A 27546-nucleotide genomic window follows, 5' to 3' on the forward strand; every position below is an offset into this window, starting at 1 on the left:
TTACCTCTAAAATTAAAGGCACACAATCGCTTAACAACTGCAATACTGCAACTACAGCACCTACTGTTTACACTGCTACCATAAAGACATACTTCAGTTAGTCCTTTTTCTTTATAGAGTCAGTGTTCTCATCCCTCTCTGCGTGTTTTCAACCTTACACAGACTTATGACAGTTTTGGCAGCAACGTTTTCCTGCCTGCTTTGTTTCTCCATACTCCAAGGCTGTTTCTACACACACACACACACACACACAGACGGCGTGGCCAGGGAATGCTGAATCAGCATTGAGTGACTGGCGTTTGGCGTTTGTAAACCACAGCATATGCCAGACCTCCCTTAAACCTCCCCAGGCAGACCATCCAGAGACACACTCTCTCTCTCTCTCTCTCTCTCTCTCTCTCTCTCTCGGCACTGCAGATGAGTTGAATCTGTAACAGCGCCTGGGTCCTGTTTTTGTCAGAACCTCGTAGAAGACTTGTGTAGTTGTGGTGGCTTGTGGTGGCACTTGTCTGTGATGTGGCTGACTGGTTTTACTGAAATTCAGTCGGATGGGGATTGCTTAAACATCTCTTCTCACGTCATTCGTCCCTCTGAGTAAGCATCCAAGGCAAGCCAAAAAATAACAAAAAAAAAAAAATTTCCAGAAAGCCTTATGAGAGACACTGGTCACGTATGCTCTTTAATTGATGCCATACATTGCCCAGAGTCTTTAAGAGAGTTGTGTTAAAAAAAAAAAAGTTTATTACTGGGTGTGATTGGTTGTGTGTATAGCTGGCCTGTGTGGTGTGTTTCTGAGACACTGATTGCAGGCCCAGACTCTGCATGAGTTTCTCCCTCTGCGTATGACATCATCACAGAACCCACATACCCAGTAAAGGGGCTACGACATCACTTCCTGTAACTTTTACACACACATCTACAACATTTTTGATGCCTCTCACGGTAACATTTCCCAGCAGTGGACATAGAACAGACTGTTCTGATTGGTTGAATCAGTTTCTAACCGTAAACTATAAAATGCTGTGAGAAAATGATCAGGAGGGATTAGTGTCTTTAAACATCGGGGAAAAATTACAAACATATTTCACTTAAAATAGCCAACGTGTTGTTCTTTTACAAATGTCTTCCATACCGTATCTAGGCAGCACTGTTTCTGTCTGACACATCGAAATACCTCCCTCTTTATCACTCTGACAGAAATTCTCCGCAGTGTGAGAACTAAGGCCTCAAAGAAAATTCTCGCTGTATCAGCTCGCTGTGGCTTCGTACTCACATATCTCTTTAATGAGATCATAGTCTCGTCCACTGTGAAGTTGTTCCAGGCTGTCAACATCGGGGCATAAGGACTGAACTGACGTGTCAAATTCTAAGACACGTAGAAAAGGCTTTTTGTCAGACTTTGTCATAAATCTGATTTTCGTTAAAACACGCAAAAGTGGCATACTACAGGAAAACAAAAACCAGCCTGGTGAAAGCTTCAAGGGGTTAATGAGGACAGCATGTCAACACGGTTTCTTCAGAATAGTGTGGATTCAGAGAGTTCAGCAAACTGTAATTTTGAAGAACTCCTACGGTTTATAGGTTTCTCCTTTTATTTCTTTTTTTTTATTCTATGAATAGGGCCTTGGAAACCCACCAACACACTGACTCATGCTCAGATCCATTACACAAATAGCCAACATTCAAGCTAGACATAGTCAGAGCCCAGGGGTCCAATACTACTGCATGCCTTAAATTTTCCCTCATGTCTCCCATGCAGTTACGCATTCCTGCATGTCAGCGTGTTCCTTAGCCCTTGCCCAGGGAGACGGATGGTTCGTTCATACTTGCCCTTTACTGATGAAGAACATCGGTTCCACTCAAACTGACCGTGGTCCAAATTATTCCCTTCACAAAGACACACAGAGGCAAGCGTTGGTGCCAACTTGGGTGCCATCTGAAACGTACACATGCATGTGGAACACATACTGTCCCATTGGTGCTTAAAGAACACCACTACGATTGCCCATGCGTTTGTGGTAGATCACCAAGTTGTAAACTATGAAAGATCAAAAGCACAGATCTGTGAGAATGAAAATGTGCAGCGGTGCTCTGAGTAAATGACGGGCATTCCATGATGTCAACTCTCACGTAACAATGGCCCACCTCACAAAGCAAGACCCGGGAAATCCTTGACTAACCTGAGCATTGTAGCAGCAAGCACAGAGGGGCCCTGAGGTAACCACATCTTTCTGGATATACCACCTTTGATTTATAGGAAATCTGGAATTATCCAGAAGTAAGTGAAGGTGGCGGAGAATGCATTGACCGTAAATCTTATTGAGGACAGTACAGCGGTTCAACCGCCAAGAACTGGATCAACATTTCTTTAATATTGTGACAAGCAAAAGCCGGCAGTGAAATCTGAAGTGGGAATGCCCACTGTAATTTTAACACCGCTCAGACATTATATTTATAAGTATTTGTGTCCTACTATATATCTTGGTAAACTGTGACTGAATCTTTATAAATGTGTCTAGAACACAGGACACATGGAACGTTCTACAGACAATCCTAGTTCCATAAACAACCCACACCAGTTTCCATATCACAAACTACATTAAAACTACATTAAACTCTGCTTCCTACGGGTCTGTCTGTTCTCAGCGGTAAATCAGGATTCTGATGGTCGATTGCGGTCTTTCCGTCTTACTCCTGTGTCCCGTCTGGGTCTGGCATCACAGGTGTGGCTCAGGATGAAAATATACAGCACAAACTCTGATAGAGCAGAGATTGACGGGAGACCGGTTAAATATTGTCACATTAACACAAGGACAAAGGAAGATAACGACTGAGGGCTAATTAGTAAAACCATGTCTCACAGGGACTCTCCTCTACACATATCTTAAACTTTGTTTTCGTGACAGTAACTTATCCTTCCCCTTTGTTGGAATATCTTTGTCAAATGTAAACTGTCATTTCTCACCAGTTCCCAAAGCTCTGATTAAACCATATAAGACCATATAAATACCATCTGTTACAAAAGAGTGATGTATAGCTTTGATAAATTGATAAATTCCCCGCAGTTTATTTATTCTAAAAGTGTTTTTTTTTCTGCTCCTCGGTCACGCTAACTTTCTCCTTTTTTTTTTTTTTCTCAGCTCATGTTTAAAGCCAACCTGTAATGTAATCACATCTTTGGTAACTTTGTTAAGCTCTGTTTTCTTTAGATCTGTGTAGGATCAGGCCCGGTCATTTTTAGAAGCGATTTAGGATTCTGACGCTCCCTTCATCTTGTTTACTTTGGTAATGACTTTCATAAGCAGAGCAACCATGTAACAACACAAACCTCCAACGCTACACTGAATAAAGACCGAATCCGATAAAGGCCTTCCTGCTGAGCGGGCGCTGTGTTTGGTGCTCCATAGGTCATTGTCCCACAGAGAACAATGCGCATTTGTGTTTTTGCTGTGTTATGAATTACATGTAATTAAGCGCAGGCTCTCTAATCAAGTAAACTTTACTGAACAGCTGTGTAAATATTACATGTTCATTACATATGACATTTTTGAAGATTTTTTGGTCATGGCTCATTAGTTCCTCTGCATTTTATTGTAACTGTGTATAACTGTACAAACACTGAGCATGAGTGCATGCACACAACAGCTGTCTCAACTATTGTCCATAATGCATGCCTATATAATACTATAACACACAACAGCATAACACACAACACTACGACACACAACACTGTAACACACAACCCTGTAATGCACAACACTACAACACACAACACTATACAACACGCAGCAGCATAGCACACAACACTATAACACATAACACCGTATCACACAATACTGTAACACACAACAGTATAGAACACGCAACAGCTTAACACACAACACTACGACACACAACACTATGACACACAGCACTACAACACAGCACCACTATAACACACAACATTGCACACTACAACTCAACAAACCCCAACACTACACACCACAACACTATAGCACACATCACAACACCACCATGACACACAACACATGTTGGAGACCAGTTGAAGGACACCAATGATGATCAGGTTGCCAAAATATTTTGTACATTTTCTGTGAGATGTGCTTATGTTTTTGCAAACTTATGTATTATGTGGTTGCTACTGGTGTCAGCTCCCCAAATAGATCTGTTTGCTTATTGCATCCATCTGTGCCAATGATATTGTGACGTGAAAAAATATTGATAATAAAAGAGCAAAGTCTCAAACTAAAGTTCATGTAAATATCAGACACAGAAGATAACTGCTTATCTGACAAACAAACAGGCAAATAACAGAATGTAGTTCTCATTCTGCTGTCATATGCAGGTTTTTCACTCATTTCTTTTGATTTTCCTATAATTCTAATCAAAGCCCCCCCCCCCTCCCCCATCCCCTCGACCTGAACTCTATCTGCTTTGTCTTATCTTCTCTGAGTGGTCACCAGGGAGAACTACTCCAGGTCCCGTCAGCAGTTTCCCCTCCCAAACCCTACTTAGAGTCACGCAGTCAAAACAACAACAACACGACTCCCATTCCACTGACTACAGCCTCCAGAGGTATGAAGCAAACAAGCGGAAAATGCCCAGCACACGCTGAAGCATGTCAGGGTGCGACAGGAGGGAGCCCAGCGTGACATGGCTGAACCGCAAAACTTAAAAACCCTCAGCATTCATGAAAAAAAAAAAGCTCATTTGGTTTGACTAGAAAAAGCACTGGGTGTCTCCTCACTCTGGAAAGAATTACTAATCGTTCCCTCGCTCTTGGAGTTCATTATGTGGTCACCTGGCCAACACACACCTTTTTTGTACTCCAGTGAGCCTCACAGCGATTGGTTAGAGACAGAATTTTTTAAAGACTTAGATGTAAACAGCTGTGTCAACACTAGGCCCTGATCTTTTGCTGGAAATGTCAGAGTGAAACTGTGAATCTACTAGGTCAGCATTTTTAATGATAATTTGATTGATTTGGGGGTAAAAAAACAACCTGTTATTTTTTTTAAAGTAGGGAGACAAAACAGAGATAGAGATAGAGGGAAATAAAAGAGAGAGAGAGAGGATGTGTGCGTGTGAGAGAGAATGAAAAACAGAAAGCAAAGACAAGAAAGAGAGAAAGAGAAGAGAGAAATTTCCAGGCAAACCATACATGTAGAGGTTGATTAAATACCTCTGTGGGTTTAACCTGTAATGCGTCACGGTTCAGTCTAAAATGATGAACAGACTAGATTCTACTCCTGTGCCCTGAAAAAAAGAGAAAATTCCAAAATTCCATAAAGTCATAAATTCTAGACCCACTGGTATAGAAAACCTATATTTTTATCTATACGTTCAGAGATAAGCATTCCTGCCATAGTTATGTGCAATATTTTCCCCAAAAAATGACTGACACAGGGTGAAGGGGAGCACAAAATCCCGAAAAAGGCCGGAGAGGAGCAGAGTAACGCAAAACACATTAGCAACCAAGAGAAATGACTGTGTGAGGGCAGAGGTCAAACGGTGATCTTTGACCTGCATGCATATCTCTGAGGCGTATTGACCTTACTCTCCTTTTCAGGTCTAAACCCATAAGCCCATGGCAGCGTCCCTGACTGGTATGTGTGTAATTTTCTGACCCAGACCAGTAAAGACAGTGGTTTTGACTTTGAGAGACAGCCCCACTCCTGTTCACTCAGTCTTTAGACACTGAGTCTTTGGATAATATTACACCTATGGAGTAATGAATTGCTTGCCAAACCAGAAGGTCACATTTAGTAAATCTTAGAATGACAGTCTTGTAAATATCTATTAGAGACCAGTGATGATTTCCTTAAACACTGACTTCATTCACTTTCATAAAAAAAAAACAAAAAACAAACAAAAAAAGCTATGAAGTGCTTTTTTAAGTTCTGAAAAAGTAGAGGTAGATTTTTCCTGTTTGAGAGTGCACTTTGACAGATTTTTTTTTAGTCATATCAGGGACAGTACAGACAGTAAAGATGCTGCTGTACATCAAGACATGTAAGAGACATAAAAAACCAAGCTGCCCCCACTCTGTCCCCCCCGCCCCCCAAAATAAGCTTTAGCATCTTAGCCCCTTCCTCCTCACCCCCTGCTGTCTGTGTCCACTCTGAGAATACACCAGAAGGATGACTAGCCACACTCACGAGCGGTATTTCAGTAACACAGAGCAGTAGACATCAATCCCACAGCAACGAACATGAACAGGAAACTGCATGGATGGGAGAGGATTCTAAATATGGAATTAGCATTTCCTTCTACAGCGGGACGTACAATACAGTACTCACACCACAGTAGTCAGGAGCTCCACACCAACATCCTGTCACTGCTCCAACAGAAGTGGGAAACAGGTAGCGACAGGCACTGGCCAATCCAATGCCAGCCCTGACAGAGATGACATTTACACCTCTTCATTCGTAACGTTTAAGACCAAAATGCGATAGTCTTATGATATAATTGTCTTATGAATAGTCTCATGAAAGATTGCTAAAGTTGTGGTGAAAGATCAAGAGGAAAACAGAGCAGACATCAAAAGAGCCCCCAGCAATTTGTGTGCATGCAAATAACACCCTACGTTTCCACTGCAATGCTGGAGAAAAACAGATTAAAAGACAAGACACAAAAGAAATGGTCCAATCAGAGGCCATCAAGAGCTTACAGAGGTCTCAAAGAAAATCACCAGTGGTCCTGCAACTTAGTCTTTTCATGTCAATGTTCTGAAACACAGCTGCATGTGAAAGAGATGTGCAGTGGAATGTATGTGTGTGTGAAATGTGCAAGTGTGTGTGTGTGAGTGGGGCTCTCTGTGTGTGTGTGTGTGACTTGGTACAATATTATCCAGACAAGCAGTCATTCTGAAACAGGGAAACAAACCCATTTGTCTTATTTAAAATGCCGACTGCCTCAAGTTCACTTCCCATGAAATTGGGGCTGCTGATTGTATGAGCGATGAGGGGTCTCTAGATGGGACCCCCCTGTTGACTGTTAGCCAAGCCTGGCGGGCGGCAGCAGTGAATGGTCTCTCCTTGCTCAGTGGTCAAAATTGCTCTCTTCACTGCTTTCTCAGATCTCTCTCTCTCTCTCTCCCTCTGTCTTCTGTCCACTTCCCTTCAGACTCAAAAAGCAGTATAAAAATGACCGTTTGAAACATGAATCTCCGTCAAAGGGCGAGTCATCAGTGGGTCGTATCACAACGGAGGATTCTTCAACGAGCTGGATAACTTCAAACTAAAATTCAAAACTGCCCATAAGTAGGAGCAGTAGCAACATTCCTATCGACTGGACTTGTTTTCCAGCTCAATGTCACCCTGTTTTGTTGGAGAATTTCAAGAGAAACCCTGCTTTGTAGCTCACCCTATTTGTGTGTAAAATACGGCAGTTTAGGATGCTCTGCGCAGAACAGATTTTATGCATGCTTTCACACATATATTTCCAAAACTAGATGATGTGTGGGGAAATGATTAAAGTACATATCTCCTGAAAGCACGATCCTGACAAATCATCTGAAATTGTGCAACTGCGATTTTCTCCCTCGACAGGAGGTGGGGCGTTTGAGAGATCTTTTTTTTCTTTCTTTTTTTTTTTCAAAACTTTGCTGCGGTGTATTGTTAAAACCGATGCAGACTCGGGCAGCGAAGCGCCTCCTTGCTTGCTTGCATAGCAAAACCTACTCTGGTGAAAACGTGCACCTATTTGCATATTAAACACATTATACGCCCTTGATAGCGCGCGAGGATATCGGCTCGGCCGATTCCCTGTGGACACAAAGCAGAAGGCCGTTGTAGAAGTAAGGAAAACTGGATTGCGTTAATAAACATCGAGATGGCACTGCGACCGATTAACCTGGACACCTTCAGCTTGTCTCTGCTCACTGCCAAAGAGGACATCCTAAACCCCCGCGCATCTACTAACTGGTAGAGTAATAGCTACGCTAACATAATAGCAAAACTGTACTATACATTATACAAACGAGTCCGTACTGTAAGGGATACAGAACTGGAAGTCGTACGTATTGCGCAACTGTTGTTCTATTTGTTTTTTGTGTGTTATACAGATTTTTCAAAGTTGAAATACTGAACACCGCGTTCAAAGAATGCGATGAAGTGGGTCCATTATGTCAGATGTTGTTCAGGACGTTGTAATTACAGCCGGATTGATTCATATTTCTTCACATTAAACATTTCTTCACATTTTAGTAGGCAAACCTGCGCGCCGCGGTGGTTTTGCTGTCTCTGAACAAACTTTTTTTTCTTACTGATGTGTGGATGACGCACAATTCTTAGTGACCGTTAGTTCGGCAACATCTTCACTTCTCTGTGGACTGGAGGTCATTCATGCCATGGTCAATCAAAAACATTTCTAACGAATACGTAATACTTTTATTAATAGCCAAATATTATTTATTAGAAAGACCGTTTGCTTAGGTTTTATTTGCCATCTTGTTTTGGGCACGAACACACCGAGAAGCCCAGTAATAGTCGAGTGGAGTTTTGCAAGCGGCTGAACTTAAAAAATTATTAATTTTCTTGCAAACTGGGTTCTCTTGCAAACTGTGCGTGCGCGCGCGCGTCTGTGTGTATGTGTGCTATGAGAGAAACCACCGAACTCCTCCCCTACTTTACGACTTTGCATTTAGCTATGATGTCATTTTTCGCTCTCTCTCAGTGGAATTGTTCTGGAATCTGATCGTGAAAAAGTACACTTTGCCTCTTAAGTTAAGTTTAATGCCTCGTTTCACAATCATGTTTGCATAAAAAATGTACAGACATGTCGATGTAGTGCCGACTCATTCTCTTGTGTGGTCTGTTTGTTGATTTATCGCAACGTTTAAAGATAGGCAAAGTAAGGAAAGCTATTATTGACAGATAATGCAGATGAACCCTTTGGCACATGCTTGTTTGAATGCATGCGGAGCTAACCACCCGTTTCTGGTGTCTTTCATCACGGTTCCAGGCTTTTCTAGTCAGATTCCTAGTAACACTATGATCAGAGCCAAACAATAGCATTCAAGTTTTGTCCTTATTGAGTTATGCAGTTAACTGAATTTGTCCGGAAAGGAATGCTTACACACAGGATTCCAAAACGCTTTTTTAAAAATAGCCTTCATTATTTTTAAAACATACTTGTTGTATTTGAAACATATTTTGTTCACCCGATTCACTTATTCATTTGTCAGTCATAACACGTTCTGCTGTATTGATCCCTGCATTTGTCATAGGTTAAATCTCAACAAAACGAGTTATTATGTAATTTCTCTTTAATCTGGTATTGCTGATGGGGGCTGATAAATAAATAATCCATCATGTCTTTGATCATAATTATAGTTTGCTACACAGATCACTCTGGACCTCAGGCAGAGACCCAACCTTACCCCTCACTCCGTCTTGCCTTGTAGCATAGCACACAGAGAGACAGACAGGGGAAAAAATTTAATTCTTGTCATTTCAGTGAAGGCGTAAGTGTTTGGATCTGACAGTTGTGTCAGTTTGTCTTTCCCAAACATGTCAGGGCCTGATATCGAACACTCAATGGTGTCTTTATGCAACTTAACCAAGGTTATTCTCTCTTTGGACTCTAAACAGCACAACTCCTAAAGCCTCAAGACATCCCAGCCCTGGCAGCCGCAGGAATACGGGCAACTCCCCCCCCACCCCTTTTTTTTTGTGTTTGCTCCATACGCTTAATCTCCGTGGAAACCCATTCAGAAACTGCGGCGGCTGAGTCCTCAGGCGATCCGACTGTCTCACAACCAGTCAGGTCCATTCATGCACTGCTGGCCACTGGGGGAAAAAAAAAAAAAAGCTAAAGAGTTTTTATGTGTGGGGTTTGAGCCAATGAACAGAGTTTTAAAAAGTTTTTTTGTTTTACCACATAGTGTAACAGTTCACTTTTTCCAAGAGCTGAGTTTTATATGTAACACATAGATTCACTCTCTGGATGATGATGATGCTGATTAAGGAGTTCTGAGGAACCCTTTGGATCAAGTTCACCATTGGTATTGTGTGGTAACTCAATGTCAGGGCTTCCTAGCTGTGTGTATTTAGGTTAAGACAAAGCGAAGGGTTGAAGAGGTTGATTTGAGATCTTCTGACAGGAGCTTATTGTAAACAGTGATCTGGTCTAATCCTGTCTAATGAGTCCCCGGGCTGAACTTAAAAGGCACACGAAACAGCTGATTTAAAGAAAAAAAAGTCCCTTTTCTGACCTAGAAATTTTTTTGGTACTTTTCTCACTTTTTCCTTTGGTTAATGCAGTCTGAACTAAATCTGGCCCATCCTCTGGTCAGAAATGTTCTTTCTTAGTGTTGCACCGCTCAGTAAAATTTGATCTGAACCAAGGACAGTTTCTAAAAGTTGAGAAGAATAATCTACCACTGTGGATTAAAAAAAAAAAAAAAAAAAAGACAAGAAAAGATTCATGTTTGAATTCAAGCGTGATGCCTGTGGTTAGAGCTGTATGTTTGTGTTTGGATTCTGGCACTAAGATCATCGTCGGAAAATCATCTGTCTCGCTTCATGGGGGGATCTTTAGAGGAGGAATTTCGATCGTTCCGTCTTTTATTTCTCGTCTTAGGAAAACGTCTTTCCTGCATCTGTGCTGAAGAATGAGTTCATAAAACATCTGCCTCTCTTCAGTGAGATACACTGGCAAACTCTCCTCTAGCTCTGTGGAACTCCGGCCAGCTGCTGTGTTTACTGTGCGTGAATATGTGTGTAGAAAAAGTCTGTAGACTTGATTAGAAACGTTATGTAGAAACCTCATCAGTACTGATGTAATAATTGTTACAACTTGACCCTAAAGAAATTCGGAGCTGCGTTCTTCCTTGTGAGTTTCCTGAATTGATTTGTGGAGGTTTTTGCTTGTTAGACAGTTTTCCATGAGATTAAAAAAATGATGATGGTGTAATCAGTTCTTACAACATCTCTCTCCTTCTCTGTCTGTCTGTCTGTCTCTCTCTTTCTCATACACACACACACAGACACACACTCTAAATCAGGGGTCTCAAACTCCGGTCCTGGAGGGCCGGGGTCCTGCTGTTTTTCTTGTAGACCAACTAAATAGAATCTCTGATTGGCTGAAGAGTTTCCACACCTGTTTACAAGGTGAAAATCAACAGCTAACTAAGAGGTGAAAACAAAAATCAGCAGGACCCCGGCCCTCCAGGACCGGAGTTTGAGACCCCTGCTAAATAGATCCAGCCTATCTAGTCCCTGTCATAGTAAAGAGTTATGGAGAACTGCATGAAACATCTTCTGTTTAGTTGAAGGGAACTGCACTGGGCTGGGACTGTGTTGTGAAGTGCATCCAGTCAAAAGTGTAATATCACTGTAGTTTGTATGGTGTTATGGGAAAGGGCCAAACTCCAACCTCACGATTCAGAGCTTCCATGTATGGTTCCCATGCTGGCATGACACACCATTCCACCTATCAGAGACGCGTTGTCATACACACACAATTTTTTTTTTGGCCATCTTTTGCCTACTGCACATGGCTGTTTTAAAAATACTTTCAAGTAACGGTATGTTTTAAATAGCATTGACTTCAGCATGCCCGAGACTCCTTGCTCTTTTACAAATCTACACACCCAATCTCTCCCTCTCTCTCTCTCTCTCGCTTTCTCTCTCTCATGCTCTTTGGTCTCCTGGGAGATGACTCACCTGTACCTATTACAGGTGAAGGGTTGGATTGCAGCCTGGCTCAGGTGTTTCGGTCTCTTTAGCTGCCAAAGATGCTGTTTTAGCACTAGCTACTGCATGATTCAGAAGCTGAGAGGTGCTAGAATGTCAGGTGACTTTTGACTGAGGATACAGAGTGCTTCCTGACCTAACACACTTGGAAATCGCAACTTGGTTAGAGCTTACCTCATATTTGCACATTCTAAATTATCCAGTTTTAATTGGTGCTTAAAATCAACCACTCTTGTCAAAACTGTAGCTTGCTAACACTTCTGGGTCATTATGGCACCTCTGCAGAATCAGACACCTTATTCAAGGTAATTTACTACACTGTGTGACGTTTACTGACTGCAATAAACTCTTCAGAGGTAAATGACTGAGCAATTAAGTAATCAGATATATTGTACTTTGAAGCACCTTGTCAGTGGCCCCAAAAGGTAATGTACGTGAAGCAGGAAGTAAGCATTGAGTTCCCTTACTGTAAATAGAGTGCTGGGTTTATTGGTCTGTGTTATGATAAACATAGGTGACCATAAGTGGTTTTAAATTGACCGCACAATAGTGCATAAACGCCTCTGTTACTGTGGTGTAGAGAACAGTGATACAATAAGTCCGGTAAAGGAGAAGTTTATCATAGCGGAAGCTGCTAGTTTGCCTCTCCATTTATGTAGCAGAGTAGACAGAGGTGTTGTGCTATTTACCCATAACTCCATCTTGTGGGATTTCATAAGACTCTAATCTCCAGCTTAGTCACAGTAAATGACAGTATTATTACTAATAGAATGTGTGTGTGTGTGTGTGTGTGTCTGTGTGTGTGTGTCAGAGAGAGAGAGAGAAATGGATTCCCCATTCCCAGCCCAGATTCTGCCAGAACATATGACAGATGTCTGTGCTGGAGGAGGAGGGGGAGCTGCAGGGCTGTGTTGGGAAGGACAGCTGCCCATTGGTTGTGTTGGGCAGCCGTGTGCAGGGAGTGTTGACAGAGTGGCACTGGGTATCGGTGTTGCCATGCCAAGCCAAACAACACAGCCAAGGTGTGATCACTCACCAGGGTGAGTCAGTGTTTTGCACTGGTTTCTCACCACAATCATCACTCACTTTCTCACAGAGTGAGGAAAAAAAACTGATTACCACACCTCACTTTAGAGAACGCGCGTTCTTAAAGATCGCCAAATCAGAGTGGCTCGGGTACATCAAACACCCTCATTAACAGGCTAGAATTTTATCTCTGAAAATCTAACCCAGTGGTTTTAAAAAAGGGGGGTTGATTAAGTGTTTGGCACTGGAAGGGGGCAGACTATGTAGGTAACAGAGAGAAGTGCAGTTTAAAATTTGTGTGGCTACATGGAGTGGAGTAACTAGGGGCCAATTGCCTAATACACCAAAAAAAAAATAGTAGTAGAATGAATAATTTACAGAAGCTGATTGGCTCATGGGCACAAACTGACTACTTCTTCACAATTTACCCTTTGAACCATACACAGACCCTGAGGTCCCGATAAAGAGAAGAGAGCGTGCTGTTTCTCGGACAATGGCTGGCAGTGTATTGGTTGGAAATTAGCGCCTCTGTCCCTCTCTTTAGAATGGAAAATACCATTCAGTGCAATGAGAAAACATTTATTCATTTCTGCCAGTTGAATAGACCAGAGACTTTGAGGCTAAAACAATGCAGCATGTTGTATTCTGCGTTACAGTGCTGTCTCTACATAGATGGGATGAGCATAGCTCGCATAGCATAGTGTGAGGACTGTGGCTAGGCTAACTCTGAGGGTTGTGTTTGGCTAGGTAACCACAGCAACTGTGGCCCAAGTTTGGTTACTCTAACTCTGATGTGACAGTTTTAGCCAGCCTAACTGTGGGCTGGCCAGTGAGACTATGCCATCACATGTGTCACTTCAGAGGTTCAGTTTGATGGCACATCTGTAGAAGTTACTGTTTCTTTTCTTTCACTGGAACTACTCAAATTTCACCAGTCAACTGAAGTTCTCTGAGGTATCTATTTGCCCCTGTGGTCTCATGACCACATTGAACCCTAGCAGGGTGGGCTGTATTTGCATATTTATAGTGCTGGGTAAAGTTAAAAAGCTATTGTTAAATATGCTGATCTCAGCACGTCTGTAATATAGTAACTTGGTGTCTAGGTTTCATACAAAGAGAGGTTTAATTTTCAAAACATGAGCAATTAGGCTTTGCTTCTTAAACTAATTGAAACGTATTACTACTGCTCCCTTTCAACAGTAAACGCCCTAGGCTCTTGCGTTTTGACACAGTGCAGTCTTTGGGCTTAGGGCGGACTAATATCTAACTGTCTTGTAAAGACATGTTTGTCCTTGACCACAAATTGTTGATTTCTTGCATACAAATTTCCCTTAAGCTGGGAAGATATTGCAATCATCTATTTATTTGTGATATATAAACATGACCGATTTGGCATTGCTGATATTGACAAATTGAGCCTTTTGTGTGGAAAAAAGTGTGACTTAAGCAGGGAGGAAACAAAAAAACAACCTTAAAGGTATTGAAGAGGTCACTCTAAGTGCATCCAGATTACACACACACACACACACACTGTTCTCTGCACACCTTCTTAGTAACACAGTAGCCCCATGATCTCTGTGGGTGGTAGTGCTGTGAGAGGCTTACACGGTGGAGCTGTTTCTGCCTTGTGGAGCAGGGGCCAGCGTCTTTGAACTCCTGTTCTCCAGCATGTCACCGATAAACACCCCTGTCTCATTGTGTATTGCCTCCCCTGCTGTTAGCACTCTTAGTCTCCTCTGCTTTGAACCTGTTGGCTATTATGAGCTAATTCAAGCCAGATACTAAGATGTTAACCTTTAGAAAAACGCTATTACAGCCTGTACGGGCTACTGTGTGAAAGGAGTGGGTTTAGATTGTGATACTGTACATGCAGGTGGTTCTGCAGGTGACACACCTACACAGATACCTGTACACACCCCCTTTACAGTGCATGTCATGCATGTGTTCCCACAGCCAGTAAGACTGAATAATCAGATATTGACCTTTATTGGGTGGTGTGTTCTCTCAGTAATCTATATTGTTAAAAGAGTGTGATTGTAAACCTCTAAAAAGAGCACAGCTGTTAGGAGCAGGAATGTGAGTGTTGAGTGTAAGTCGGTTGATGAATGTACAGCCAAAAACATGCGACGGAGACAATTTATGCAAGATGTTTTGCTCAAATGTGACTTCAGATGTTAATTTCCAAAACACCAAATTGTTCCCTCGCTACTTGTTACTGCAGCAACAGTTTCTTTAACAGCATAATCTTTCTCTTTTAGCTCAATCAGTTGTGATGACAGCTATTTCCCTTTTATCTCTGTTATCTGAAGTTTTGATCTGGAGATTGTGGTGTGTTTTTACTTTTTAAGTGCCACAGGGGGGCCTCTGCGAGGGTGTGTGTGTGTGTGTGTGTGTGTGTGTGTGTGTGTGTGTGGGGTCCTCAGTGAGAAAGTCTCCCGCTGACTGTTTCACCAACGCACGGTGCTGTAGAGACCTGGAATCTTTAATCACCACACACAGACGCAGCGAAGGAAAAACGTCAATACAAACAGCCTTTGTTCCCAAACACGCACTCAGAGGACTGGAGCAGAGAATTGCACCCACTGGCCATCTCTTATTGTTTCATAGTGCTGATGCCAGTTGTTAGTTGTGTTAGAAAAGGTTTTTTTTTGTTGTTCTATGGATTTTGTGTCTGTTCCATAGATTGTGCTTAATGTTTTTGTGACATGTCAGCCTTTTGAATACAATCCAAGTGTTTTTCTAATGCTTTTAGTGTTTCCGATATTGGTACAGTGTGTGTTTTAGAACCCTCAGCCAGATTGGATCTTCCTCAGAAACCACAAACAGTGCAGGGATTATGGTAGAAGTCCCAAAATTTTGTTTTTGAAAAATTTCCATGATGAATCGGCGTGTTTATCTTGGTATTGAACTGCATGCTGCATGTTCCCTGAATTAAGGGAGAAAAATTCTCACCGGTCATGGTTTTGGAAAACTGTCAGGGGATCATCTCAGTCTTTCACTGCAGCTGAAAACATGCTTCCAGATAAAGGCAATGACACTTTAGAGAAATGCCTGAGGATTCAAACAGGAATAACACTGAGTTGGCAAAATAAAGTCACGGAAGTTCTAATTCATAGCCTAAAAGGTCACAGCCTAGACACAGTTAATTTGAACTTGTAAGATCTGGAGAGAGGAGACAAGAAGCTGATCCTTGTTGTAAAACTCGATATTCAGACACTGACAAGCTCTGAATGTGAGAAGGACTCGGAGCAGAGAGTCAGGCCTGCCGAAACGTGGAAGTTCTTGCCCCGTTTTGCATTGTTTTGGCTCAGCTCTAGTGTTCTTTGTACGAGTGCCAGAGGGACTGTGAACAGCCCGCGATTAATCTTTCCAAATTTCCAGAGGGATAATCGTTATTATCATCGAAATTACTCTATGTTTATGAAATCACCAGCCCTACTTTTTTGTACGACCTTCCAAGAGTCATTTAAAAACAATGTTTAATTACTGAGTTAAAAAAAGAAAGTTTTAACAAAGATTGAGTTTAGGAGGGACTCGCAGAAGAGTTGAGTGTCTTTTATGACTCAGATGTGTGTGTAATAGCCACTCTTTGGCTCTGGGTCAGTAATGGGTGTGGGACTGTTGTCCTGACATGAGTTTTATCCGGAATGGAAAGTGAATTCTTTGGAACTAAGGTGGAGGTATTAGAGGTGGGAAAAGCTTATCTGTGGTCTTGTAAAGAGAGGAAAAGGAAAATGAGTGGTCGAAGCAAAAGGAAGGAATAGAGGGTGGAAAGGTGAGAAAAGGTAAATGAAGTTGCACAGAAACATTGGAGGACATGCAGAGAGAGCAGCAGAAGAAGAAGTTGTGTGAAAAGGAGAAACAGCTTATTTAATGAAGCGTGCACACCTGTGTTGAAAGACAGAATGAGGGCTGACAGACAGTGGATTACATGAGAATATTTTCTGAATAAATGCGTGTTGTCTTTGATGAAATAGAGATAGAGAAAATGTTTTTTACAGGTATTCGCAAGAATGAATAAAGCTGTGGGTGTGTAAGTGCATGTGTGTGCATGTGTGTGAATGAGTGTGTGTGTGTGCGTGTGTTTGTGTATGTGAATGCATTTAAATGTGCATACGTGTGTGTGTGTAAATGCATGTTTGCATATGTGTGCGTATGTGTGTGTGAGAGTGAACATTTGTGTGTGTGTGTGTGTGTGTATGTGGTGTGTGTATATATATATACATATATATATATATACACACACACACATATATACATATATACGTATGTATGTGTATGTCTGTGTAAATGCATGTTTTCATGTGTGTTTGTCTGTATGCCTGTGTGTGTGTGTGTGTGTGTGTGACAGGCAGGACAGGAAATGCCAGAACTGTCCCAGTGGAGCGTTGTATTGGAGAGGCCCAGTGACCAAACCCACCCAGTCTGAGCAGTAACTCCAGAGAACACATCCTTCAGTGGGCCTCAGGCCTATCAGCAACAGGCTGAAACTGGGCCCAGATCTAAGATAAATACTGAGCTTGTGCAGACGGCACGCTTATAAAACCACTTGTCAGTGTTCACAATGTGTTCTTATCTCTGTCAAAAACACGCTGCACCTCAAGTATTAATAAAACTCAAAATTCTGTAGTGACGAGAGACAGACTGACTGTCTCAGTCAAATACCTATTCCAAATCTCTCTCTGCCCTGGCTAAACAATGTGTCCTAAGCAGACACGCACTTTGGCACTTTGCATACCCAGAATGTAGGATGTCACTGTTTATACAGCAGCCAGAAATGACAATTAACGTCTCAACAGGGAGCTTGTGTCAGCAGCCACCAGTGCCTCCCTGCTTCTGGTGTGTATTGGCATTGTCGTCGTGTTGCCTCACACACTGATGACGGAAGCCTTTTAGAAGCGCTGCAGAGACTGGTTGCCGTAGGAGACGGACTGTCATCGCCTCTGTGTTTACAGATGGAGTGCAGGGGAAGTCTGAGTGTGTTCCTGGGGTAATTACTTCTCTGTAATTGTCTTTTATTTGTGAGGGGAAACCACTTGAAAAAAGAGAGCAATTATAGCTCTTTTTGTGCGGGTTTTCTAATTGGCAGAGTAAATTACCTCCTTTTTCTCAACAACAAGTTGGAGAATTAGGAGTCCGAGAATTGTTGTTGTCGAGATGATATGAGTGATTCGCTGTGCGAGTTTTCCCAAATGTTCCTCATTGTGTGCTGTTCTAGACACCAATAATTTGCAGCAGTTATAATACTAGGGAGGTTAAAGATGATAGTATGAACTGGTCAAAGCTGTTTTTCTCTGGGACAGAATACACATATCAAAGTTTCCCCATGTTCTAACTATAGTTATCCTGAACTTTTTCTCACAATGTACCATTCCTAAAAAGACATCAGTAGGTTAACCTAAATTTAAGAGATCATCTTAATCATATTTAGATTTTATATTTTCATATATTTATTTATGCACCAGTATATAACCTCTGTGCCTCTATGGTAAATGTACCTCTATGGAAAATGCTCCCTTTATGAGTAATAAAACATGTTTTAAATGTGCAGCCGTCTGTTTCTGTGTAGTAGCTACAACGCTATGAGTCACAAGAGTGTGCAAATACAAGAGTTATTAATGATAGCTTAACATTGACAGCGTTTCCTTAATGACCCACTTCCCCCCTGTTGTTGAGTGGAAATTGCCAGTGTGCTGTGTCCAGGTTGGCTTGGCGTGAGTTTTGTATATCTCTCCCATATTGTTTGCATGGCACGCGTGTCTGTGAAGATATAGTGTTGCAGTCTGTGTTTCAGCGTGAGGGACTTAAGCTTCAGGTTTCACAAAGTGCTGAGCCAGTATTCAGGCTTTAATCAATACCTGTAACATTAGATCCATTACTTCCTTATCAGGCCTTGGCTCAAGTCTCAGGGCTCAAGTATGTTAACTGTGACCACGCTCTGTGACTGATGACACTAGCCTAGCACCCTCTGCCGTAAAACAACTTCCATTAGTCGCTGTGTTGCTCTTTTACCTGTAGGTTTCTTTTCTAGTTTTTTTTTTTTTTTTGCTACTTTGCTGAGTTTGCATATTTGTCCTCGTCTGTTATGAACAAAATGTTCAAAATAAATGGGTTCTTCTGAATGCCAGGTTGCTCTGGGTTACCAAACTCTGTTTGTTCCTGGTTTCCCATGACAACGTAGAACTCTGTTTCAACTAGGAAACCTCTGTGTTCTTTTTACTGTGACATCACAATGCTTTATCAAAGTTCTAGCAAAGAACCACAAAGATAAATTACATAGAGATAATTTGAGAGAATAAAAGAGCTCCTTCATTCTTGGCTGGGCCTTTTCTTTTTCTTCTTCTGCCCCACCTCTCTGGATCTGGATCTGTTTTGGGAGTTTTTTCTTGTTTTTTGCTGTGCTTGGCTGAGTTGCATATTTATTTGTTTGTCATGTATTACAACTTTTTGGCTCGATGTCTTGCTGAGAACAAAAAGTTTCCAGTCCTCCTCTCCACATTCCGTTGCTCCCTCCTTCACTCTATCCCACAATCTTTCCTTCTCTTGACCTCAGCCCCTTGACTGTATGGCTCTGTTCTTTCTCTCTCTCTCTCTCTCTCTCTGTTCCCCTACTCTATCACTCTATCATCTGCCAAACTGTACTCTCTACAATCCTGCCTCCTTGTCTCTTTACCCCCTTGTTTGTCATTCCAAGAGTTTCTTTTATTTTCTCATTCGCTGTACTTTGTCCTACTGACGTAGGCACAGTTACCACACTACACTCAGAACTGATGTAGCAGGAAGGCTGTAGTAGCCAACATGAGGTGTTTTGTATTCATAAGGGTGAGATCAGCAAATCTGAATTTCACTTTGTGTTTTTTTTTTTTGGCTCCATATTAGCCCAGTGGCTCATGGCTAGAGGCCCCAGTCTACCTCACAAAGGAGCCTTTGGGTTCATCCTGTTCACTATGGACAAAATTAGTTTACCATTATCCTATGCAGCACAAGAAGTTTAGTTTACCATTATCCTCTGCTGTAGGAAAAGATTAGTCCACTGTTATCCCATACAGGAGGACAAGATTAGTGAAACCATAATCTTATGGAGAAGGACATGATTGATTAAGCCATCTATGGTTAATTCAATGCCTTGTCCTCCCTGTAGAGCTGGAGGAGAGTTCAGAAGGTGCAGTTTCTGCCAGGCCTCACCAACGGTTGGCAGCTTCGTTGGGCCCACACGAAGAGTGGAGAAGTGCACATACAGATCCCCTGTATTCTGGAGAAGTTCCATTTCTTAGAGGCGAACATCGTTTCACGGAGTTTCTCAACTGTTTTTTGGTTGTTGACATAGTCACAGTTCCCTGAAGAAACCATATAAGTAGGCAGGCAAAGTGAATTACGATCTCATCTGCCCAAAACATATTACACCATAATCTTGGGTTTAACCCTGCAGCGAGATGCTACCACAGATAGTGGAGTTGTTGTTCAGTTTCTGCCTAGAGCCAGAGCAGACGATCCGCTTTCTGAAACAGACAGTGCACACAGACTTTTCTTCTAGTTGTACAACTGGTTCATCTAATCAAAATCTGGAGGAGTCTCTTAAAAGTACAACGTGGTGTGTTAGATTAGGGCTTGAAAGCCAAATTCCTGCTCCAGTGAAGATCTCCAGGAGGAGGATGGTTGCCAACGACCGCTAACAGGCAGTTTATGTCGCTCATAACTTGGTTCCTCTTGAACAGACCTTGTTTTTCCATCTCGTCTCATTACGCGGAGCGCTGCTGTGTGGAAGTCTGGGATTAGTGTCCGTGGGGCGGTGGGATACCCAGCTGGAGCTCACGGATTGGGTCGGACCTCTGCCCCTTTCTGGTCACAGCTAAAACCCACAGATTGTTCCTTAATGAGCACAGAAGGGTTTTCACATAAATATTACCAGTCATGCACCACCTTTCAGCTCCCACCAGTCTCACTCCACTGACCTGAAAACCAGACACGGTAAACTGCCACAAATCAGCAGTATTACCTGACAGACATCAGCAACGTTTTCCTTGTCCCCAGTCACAGGGGCCAGCGCATTTCTTTTCTCCGCTCCAGATTTATCAAGCCTCAATTCCAATCATCGTCTCAACATTAAGATTTTGATGAAGTGAAAAGGATTTGATTGCACTGGGCTGTACTGCGGGTCCTTGTGACACTGTTTGCCATGAGATTCTGGAGAAAAGAACTTCTGCAGTGATCTCAGCTGTCAAGACCACAGCGTGACCGCAGTGAACCAGTTTGAGCTGAAGCAAAAATACATAGAAGGTGGGATGGCTGGTCAAATGGACATTCAGTACAGGAACAGACAAAAGCCTGCATTGTAGAGGAAAAACCCTCTGAATTTGTCTTGGTGTAGAGTAAAGTAACCCTAGCGACTGACACCAAACACACTTCTTTAAGTGTCTAACCAGTGAACCGTGCACCGACGGCTTTAAAAAAAAAACTGTCAAATAAACCCATTACCCTCTCTGCCTGCCTGCTTGTCTGTCTTCTATTCAGGTGGCCAAACTTTTTCCTCTAACTCCTGAATCTGCCAACCCTTTTTCCCCCCTGTTTGGAGCAGCTGTTTTCCAGCTTAGCACACTTCAGCTGGATTGCTGCCTGTCTTTGGTGAGGTGGATATCCAGGTAGACTGGAAGTTTATGTAAGGGGCGCCTCCACATCCTACAGTTGGAGAAACATAGTGTCGGGTGGGGGGTTGGGAGGTTGAGGGCAAGGGAGCTGAGAAGTTCTCGAACATCCACAGGGAGGGCTGGCTTCAGCGCTCAGGGAATAATGTCGTTCTCACAGCAAAACAATGGAGCTTCCATATTTGACCATTTTTGGCCAGTTGGACGAGAGGAAATGAATGTTGTCCGTCACTCTCTCTCTCTCTTGCTCTCTCTCTCTCTCGCTCTCTCTCTCTCTTTTTCTGTGTCTATATGGCTGAGACACATGGCTATAAATAGCTGCAGAGGTCGTAGGTCAGAGTCAAATCCGAGCCAGCAGAGCCAAATTTACGACCGATAGGAGGTAGGAGCCGGAGAGGAACGAGCGAAAGAGGGAAAAAAAGGAGGAAAGAATGATGAGGGGGAGGAGTGCAAGGCCTCACTTTTGGTGTCTAGCTTTACTTCGGTGAAAAGAAAAAGAGCAGACCTTGAGCAATGATCTGTTATAAGCAGAGGAGGAGTGCCTGGATGTCTCCAGAGAGAGATGGTTGGTCTTTTTAGTCTTTTTTTTTTTTTTTCAACTAAGCCTGTTTCGTTTGAACACCATATCAGAGTGAAATCTATAATCGCTTACATTTGCGGCCCCACACTGTCTGTGCACTATGTTATGTTATGTTAAAGCTGGCTCGCACAAATCTTTCACATCCTTTATGCTCTCAGACACATAAATGTTTTGGAGCGGGGGGGTAGATTAGGAGGAGTTGATTGATTAGAGAGGGGAAATTATGAGATAGACTGCCCTCTCCCTTTATACATGTAGGATTGGGCAATAACTGCTCTTTGTGATATGAGGCTTTCGGAAAGTAATGACGGGAGAGAATTTTTGTGGTTCTAAAAGGTGGCGTGAAAGGGAACAAAGGGGAAAAAATGGGATTCCGTTATGTAAGATGTGAACATTCTTATCTGCGATTTTATAAATGCCATTTGATTCTGTAGTTCATTAAAGGGTGTACCTAGGTTGTTTTATTTTCTGTTTTTTCCTGCTATGCTTTGCCCGTGGTAAACCATTTTTACCCTGACTGTATGCTATATGCTTTTTTTTTTTTTTCAAATCCTTTTAATGCATTAATTTGGAAATGCTTAAGTCTGAATCAACACTGAAACTCCACTTTGAGGCTCATTTTCAAAATGGAAACAGACTACATATAAACGACAGTTTAAAATACACAAACACCAGTATCATAAAAGAAAAAAAAATCTACGTCTTTTCTTCCCTCTTTCTTTTTCGTGCTTTCCCTCCTCATCCATTTCTACTCTCTTCTCTCTTATTTGTTTATGCCGTCCTTCTCTCTCTGGCTTAGCTCACATCTGGATGGTAGAATTGGACAGGAGTGGTTGTGTTTAGCCCACGGGGAACAGAGCGACACGTGTGACAAGAGCAGGACGTTGCATGACTCAGATGACGCCCTGTCTGCTTTTGGCCACTTCTTTGGACATTAATGCAAGTGGCTAACGTTTTTTTTTTTAAGAGTTGAACCATGAATATCTTAATCTAGATGTCCCCTTTAGCTTTAGCAACCCCAGTGACAGATGTATGCCACCTGGATTTCTTTGGCACTGTATTTACTGAACGCTACCTTCTTACACTGACATTTTAACCGGTAATCAAAGCAAACACTAGTCACATCCACACGTAATTTTAAGCTTTTTTAATTTTTTTTTTTTTGCAGTTTTACTGAACGAAAATGTTCCGCTTTTGTAGCCACTGTTGACTGTTTAGTTTAAGAAGAAATGATATTATAAACACGAGTGTTGCAAGACAGCTAGTACAGAATAGTTAATATGAGGAATGTTTTAGACTGATTCGTGTGAAAAGAGTAAGTGCAAGGAAAGTCTTTAAAAAAACAAGTGACCTTCTTGCCATTCAAATTAGCTGGATCTGCATAAATCACTCACCTCTCCAGGGTGATGTCATGGATACCGTCTCCATGGACACTCACCGGTTCCTTTAAAGAGTATGAGTGAAGAGCAGGCAGTTTGTGTAGGTTAGCTACGTCACTGTTTGTGAATGTGTGTGGTCTTCAATCAGGCAGAAACAAATGAGGAATGCAGCTGAAACGCATAACATGATCATCACACTGGCCTCTGTCAACATTGCACGTTTATGGTCAGCTAGTCTGTTCAGTAGGCGTACGACCTGTTAATGACTTACAGTCAGGCTTTGCATTCTTAGCTCCTGATTCTCAGCCCTAACATATTGTGACTTTTGCCCTGCTATTTCTGTGACTTTTCTTGATTAACCAGTCAGTTTTGGTTAGCAGAAGTGTAAGCCATCAGTGTGAAACAGTAATATTGGGCTCTAAATAAACTTGAAACTTGAAATTAAACCTACTCATTTTTCAGCACACTGTTGTGTGACAACATAGAGCTCGAATCTCTACGTACAGCGATTGTGTTATGACCTTAAAATTCAGATTGTTTTGGTTGTCCACTCTGTAGGCCTACTTCAAACTCTGTGTAACTTCTGAGAGTATTAGGACAGTAACCTTTTAAGAACGCACAGTATAGTTATAGCAGGGTGACTAGTAACACTACAGAATTACAGTTCCTGAAGAGTGTGTGTTGTTTCAATCCAAGGTAACAGAAGTGTCATAATCTACACTCTCCTCAATAAAACAGAATCAAGGCATAAGGAATAAACTCGTGCATTTCTAAGTCGCTGTAGAACGAATTACTTTTACTTGAACTAATTATACCTGGATTGAATACTATGATAGAAAGTTTCTCCAAGTTTTGCGGTGATCTATTAGCACAAGGTTTTGCTGATTACACAGGTTTTACGTAATTACGCATCCTGTTTAGCCTTTCACCTGTCAGAGAAAAGAAACCGTCTGTCGAGTCCGGAATGTTCTATGGGCTTCATTATCGTGGTCTCTTATTAGTGTCTGTAAAGTAAAGTTTAGCCCTACCATTAACTTACCCCATGCATGGCTAACACGGCTAATACGAGCATTCCTTTGTTAGCTCGTTATCTTTCTCTGTCTGTCCCCCTATTATTCCTGGCCATCCTATCATTATTCATGGAAACATCTGCAACTGTGAACTTAGAGAAGAATCTCTACAATGTCTTCTTACCTGATCGGTGTGCTGGGAGACAATCTCTCTGTTGGAGGGTAAGGGTGGGGTAGGGCAGGGTGAGCGGGGGTGGAGGGAGGCTGTCAGTCAGGGCAGTGAGTGCACATGGATGGAAGTCGTAGTTTCATGTCACAAAGTTTTTGATTTGCGGTTGTGGTTGTGGTTGTTGTTGCTGTTATTGTTTTATTTGAATTCTCTGTAAGTGGCAGAGGTCATAGCTTGGTACTGTGATCACAATTTGAGGACATAGCAGACAGCAAGTCTCAGTTCACTGTGTTCCGCAGCATGGAAACACTCATCAGTGAAGAGCACACTGCTCTCCTCCTCACGGTAATCAGGTCTGCTCCTAACAGACAGGGCCCTCTGTCTGTGTATACATGTTAGTGTTGAATCATTTTTTATAATTTAGTGGCATCTCCCATAAAAATGCAAAACATTGATTTTTTTTTTATTTTAAATTCATGTGAGCCCAAGTTTAAGTGGATTCGTACCATTATATCTTAGTTCAGTTCAGTTTTTCATGTCCACATTCAGTGTTTGATGTTGGGTTTTGATTATACAATTTTTTTAATTCACAGCTACAAAAAGTCACATTGCCAATATGTTTAATGTTTGACGCATTTTACTACTGCGTTTCATTAGATAGTGGAATACGCCCCAAAAAAGCGCTTTGCTGCCCTAGCTGAGAGAGACCTACAGGCTTATGTTCCTAAACCATACATTAGTGGTCAAGGAAATATAAATTCAAACCACAGGGAGCAAACCAAGATGGTTTTGGCTGCTTCCGTAAAGCTACACATCTTTGTGTCAAAAGGTCTGTCATTCCATTAAGCCAGTTTGGGGCATATTTGTCAGTTTTTTTGGTGGCAAGCAGCACCTGAACGTCATCTTTAGGGTTACTGTTGCCTTTTCCTGTAATCAGACAGGATAAGAGAGTCTTTAATTAAACTGCCTCGCTCAGATTCTTTAAGCAACAGTTAATATATAGTGTTAGATTTATGACTGCACAGTAAATGTATTATGCTGTCATAATGTGAATGGATATATTTAGTGTCAAATGACCTTTGACTTATGTTAGCTCACACTTACTCTGTCTCTGGGCTCATAACCCATGTGATCATAATAAAAGGAGAAAATTAAGATTCATAGGGATTGTTTTGAAAGAGATTTAAAGTTATTTTTCTCACTAGTCAGTCTGGGGCCATAGCAGCTCTTCTTTTGTAGTGGATTTTGTGAACAGAATAGACAAATGCTGTAGTGTTTCATTTGTAGTGTTTGGATTGCTTACCAAGTCAACACACCCTCAGTCATTTTCACCCGTCACTCCCGATGACAGACCTGAGGACTGACTGAAAACAGCTATGAATGTTTGAGCATCTGGGCACCACTGTTACCTCACCACAAACCCAATGTGAATACGCATCGGTGAAAAATAAATACGTCAGCAGTTTAGTTGCACTTAGCTGCAAATAGACGCTTCTTTTTAACTAGGAGACCTTCAATTCTGTTCAAACACTAAGTTAACCATGCACCAGAGATGGAATGAAACCTCTTTTACTTTGTTAAAACCCATAGGCACAGCACTGGCCATGCTCACACTAGTCCCATCTAGAACCCAAACAACGTGCTGTAGTGTCTGTTATAAAACTGAAATCATATCCAAATAAATTCCCATTATGGAAAAGAAGTTACCTCTCTGTTAGGTAACACTGTTTTATAGGGGAATGGTGCTGGCATGACCCTCTGGTCCATCAGCAGAGAAACAGATGAATTATTATCACTCTGCTAGACCAGAGACAGTTGGATGGAGACAGGTTTTAAATCTGAAGCTGCACCTCCTGCAGGCCCGCATCTTGGAGAGCAGCAGGAGAGCGGCCGGGCGGTAAAGGAAGAGAGAGAATGATGGAGCAATGGCTCTGACCTCTGAGACCATTTTGGCACATCCTTTAACTCACAGGGTGTTGGGGGGCAGCTGTAGGGAAAGGGGTGGGGTGGGGGGTAGCAGGCAGTACATTCGTTTCATGCACACACATGTGCAGAGCAGCTGAGGTTAATATGTGTGGTGTGAAGTCATGGTTCATGCAGCTGTCCAATCAATGCATTCCAGGAGGGATGATGTCAGCCTGGATGTGGCTTTGATTCTGGCAGGTCATGTGATTCTTTGGAATGCCGTGATTGGTTGCAGTAGCTAAGTAGATCATCTTGAACTGTTTATAATATTGTTGGTAATTACAGTGTAAATACTAACATATGTACCCCAGATATTCCATTTAATGACAGCATAACACTGTGTTAATGTTTAGAAACTGATCAATGCAATCGAGGTTCGCTGTATGATTCATACCCAGCTCTCTCTCCTTCTCTTTCCTCAGGGCTTTGTTCTCATATGATGGTGTCACCAACAACCTGAAGCTCTCTGATTCTGGAGGTACAGTCACACAGACATATAGGTTTTAAACAGTGTGTTTATTAAGTAAAATAAAGGTTTTTACCTTCCGTATCCTAAGTTCTGAATTTTCACATTTTTTGCATTTTCACGTATGCATGTCCTTTTAAGACCTACCATTGCAAAACTGATGATTTAGCAATTTCACTTTTAACTGTTGCTATATAGGGTTTTGTTCTGTAATTAAGAATTACCAGCTTGACCATTTACACTATAGTATACTTGACACAGCTAAAACCCCTTTCTCCCATATATGTATATTTATGTCATTCTCATTTCTGGATCGCAAGTACAAACATTCAGATTACGGTCAGTTGAGATGCATTCTCTACTTGTGCCGTGACTGTTTCCAGTTAGGACTGAAATCACCAATTCCAGTTTGGATGTGTCAGAGTTCCAGCTATCATCTGTTTCAAACAGACTAACACTGAGAAACATTCATGTGATGAGGGCTGTGATCTGGTGAAGATATATGAGTAAATTACTCACATAGCTTACAGAAGAAGATTAATCAGAGGATAACACCTTTCATGTGGAGAAGAATTTATGACTCTGTGAATTTATGACCTCTCTCTTTTTC

At 41.9% G+C, this 27546-nt stretch overlaps 1 protein-coding gene across 1 annotated transcript in view; it reads left to right on the forward strand.

Annotated features, from left to right (window-relative positions):
- The first annotated feature begins 7771 nt into the window (after positions 1-7771).
- Positions 7772-27546, forward strand: part of LOC115804293 (drebrin-like protein B) — a 35814-nt gene continuing 16039 nt past the window's right edge. The window contains exons 1-2 of the mRNA XM_030764661.1: positions 7772-7925; positions 26893-26948. Of these exons, the coding sequence (XP_030620521.1) occupies positions 7834-7925; positions 26893-26948 (148 nt within the window). The 5' untranslated portion in view covers positions 7772-7833. The remainder of the gene's footprint in view (positions 7926-26892; positions 26949-27546) is intronic.

Source organism: Chanos chanos, chromosome 1 (genome assembly GCF_902362185.1).
Source record: "Chanos chanos chromosome 1, fChaCha1.1, whole genome shotgun sequence".
Lineage (NCBI taxonomy): Eukaryota > Metazoa > Chordata > Actinopteri > Gonorynchiformes > Chanidae > Chanos > Chanos chanos.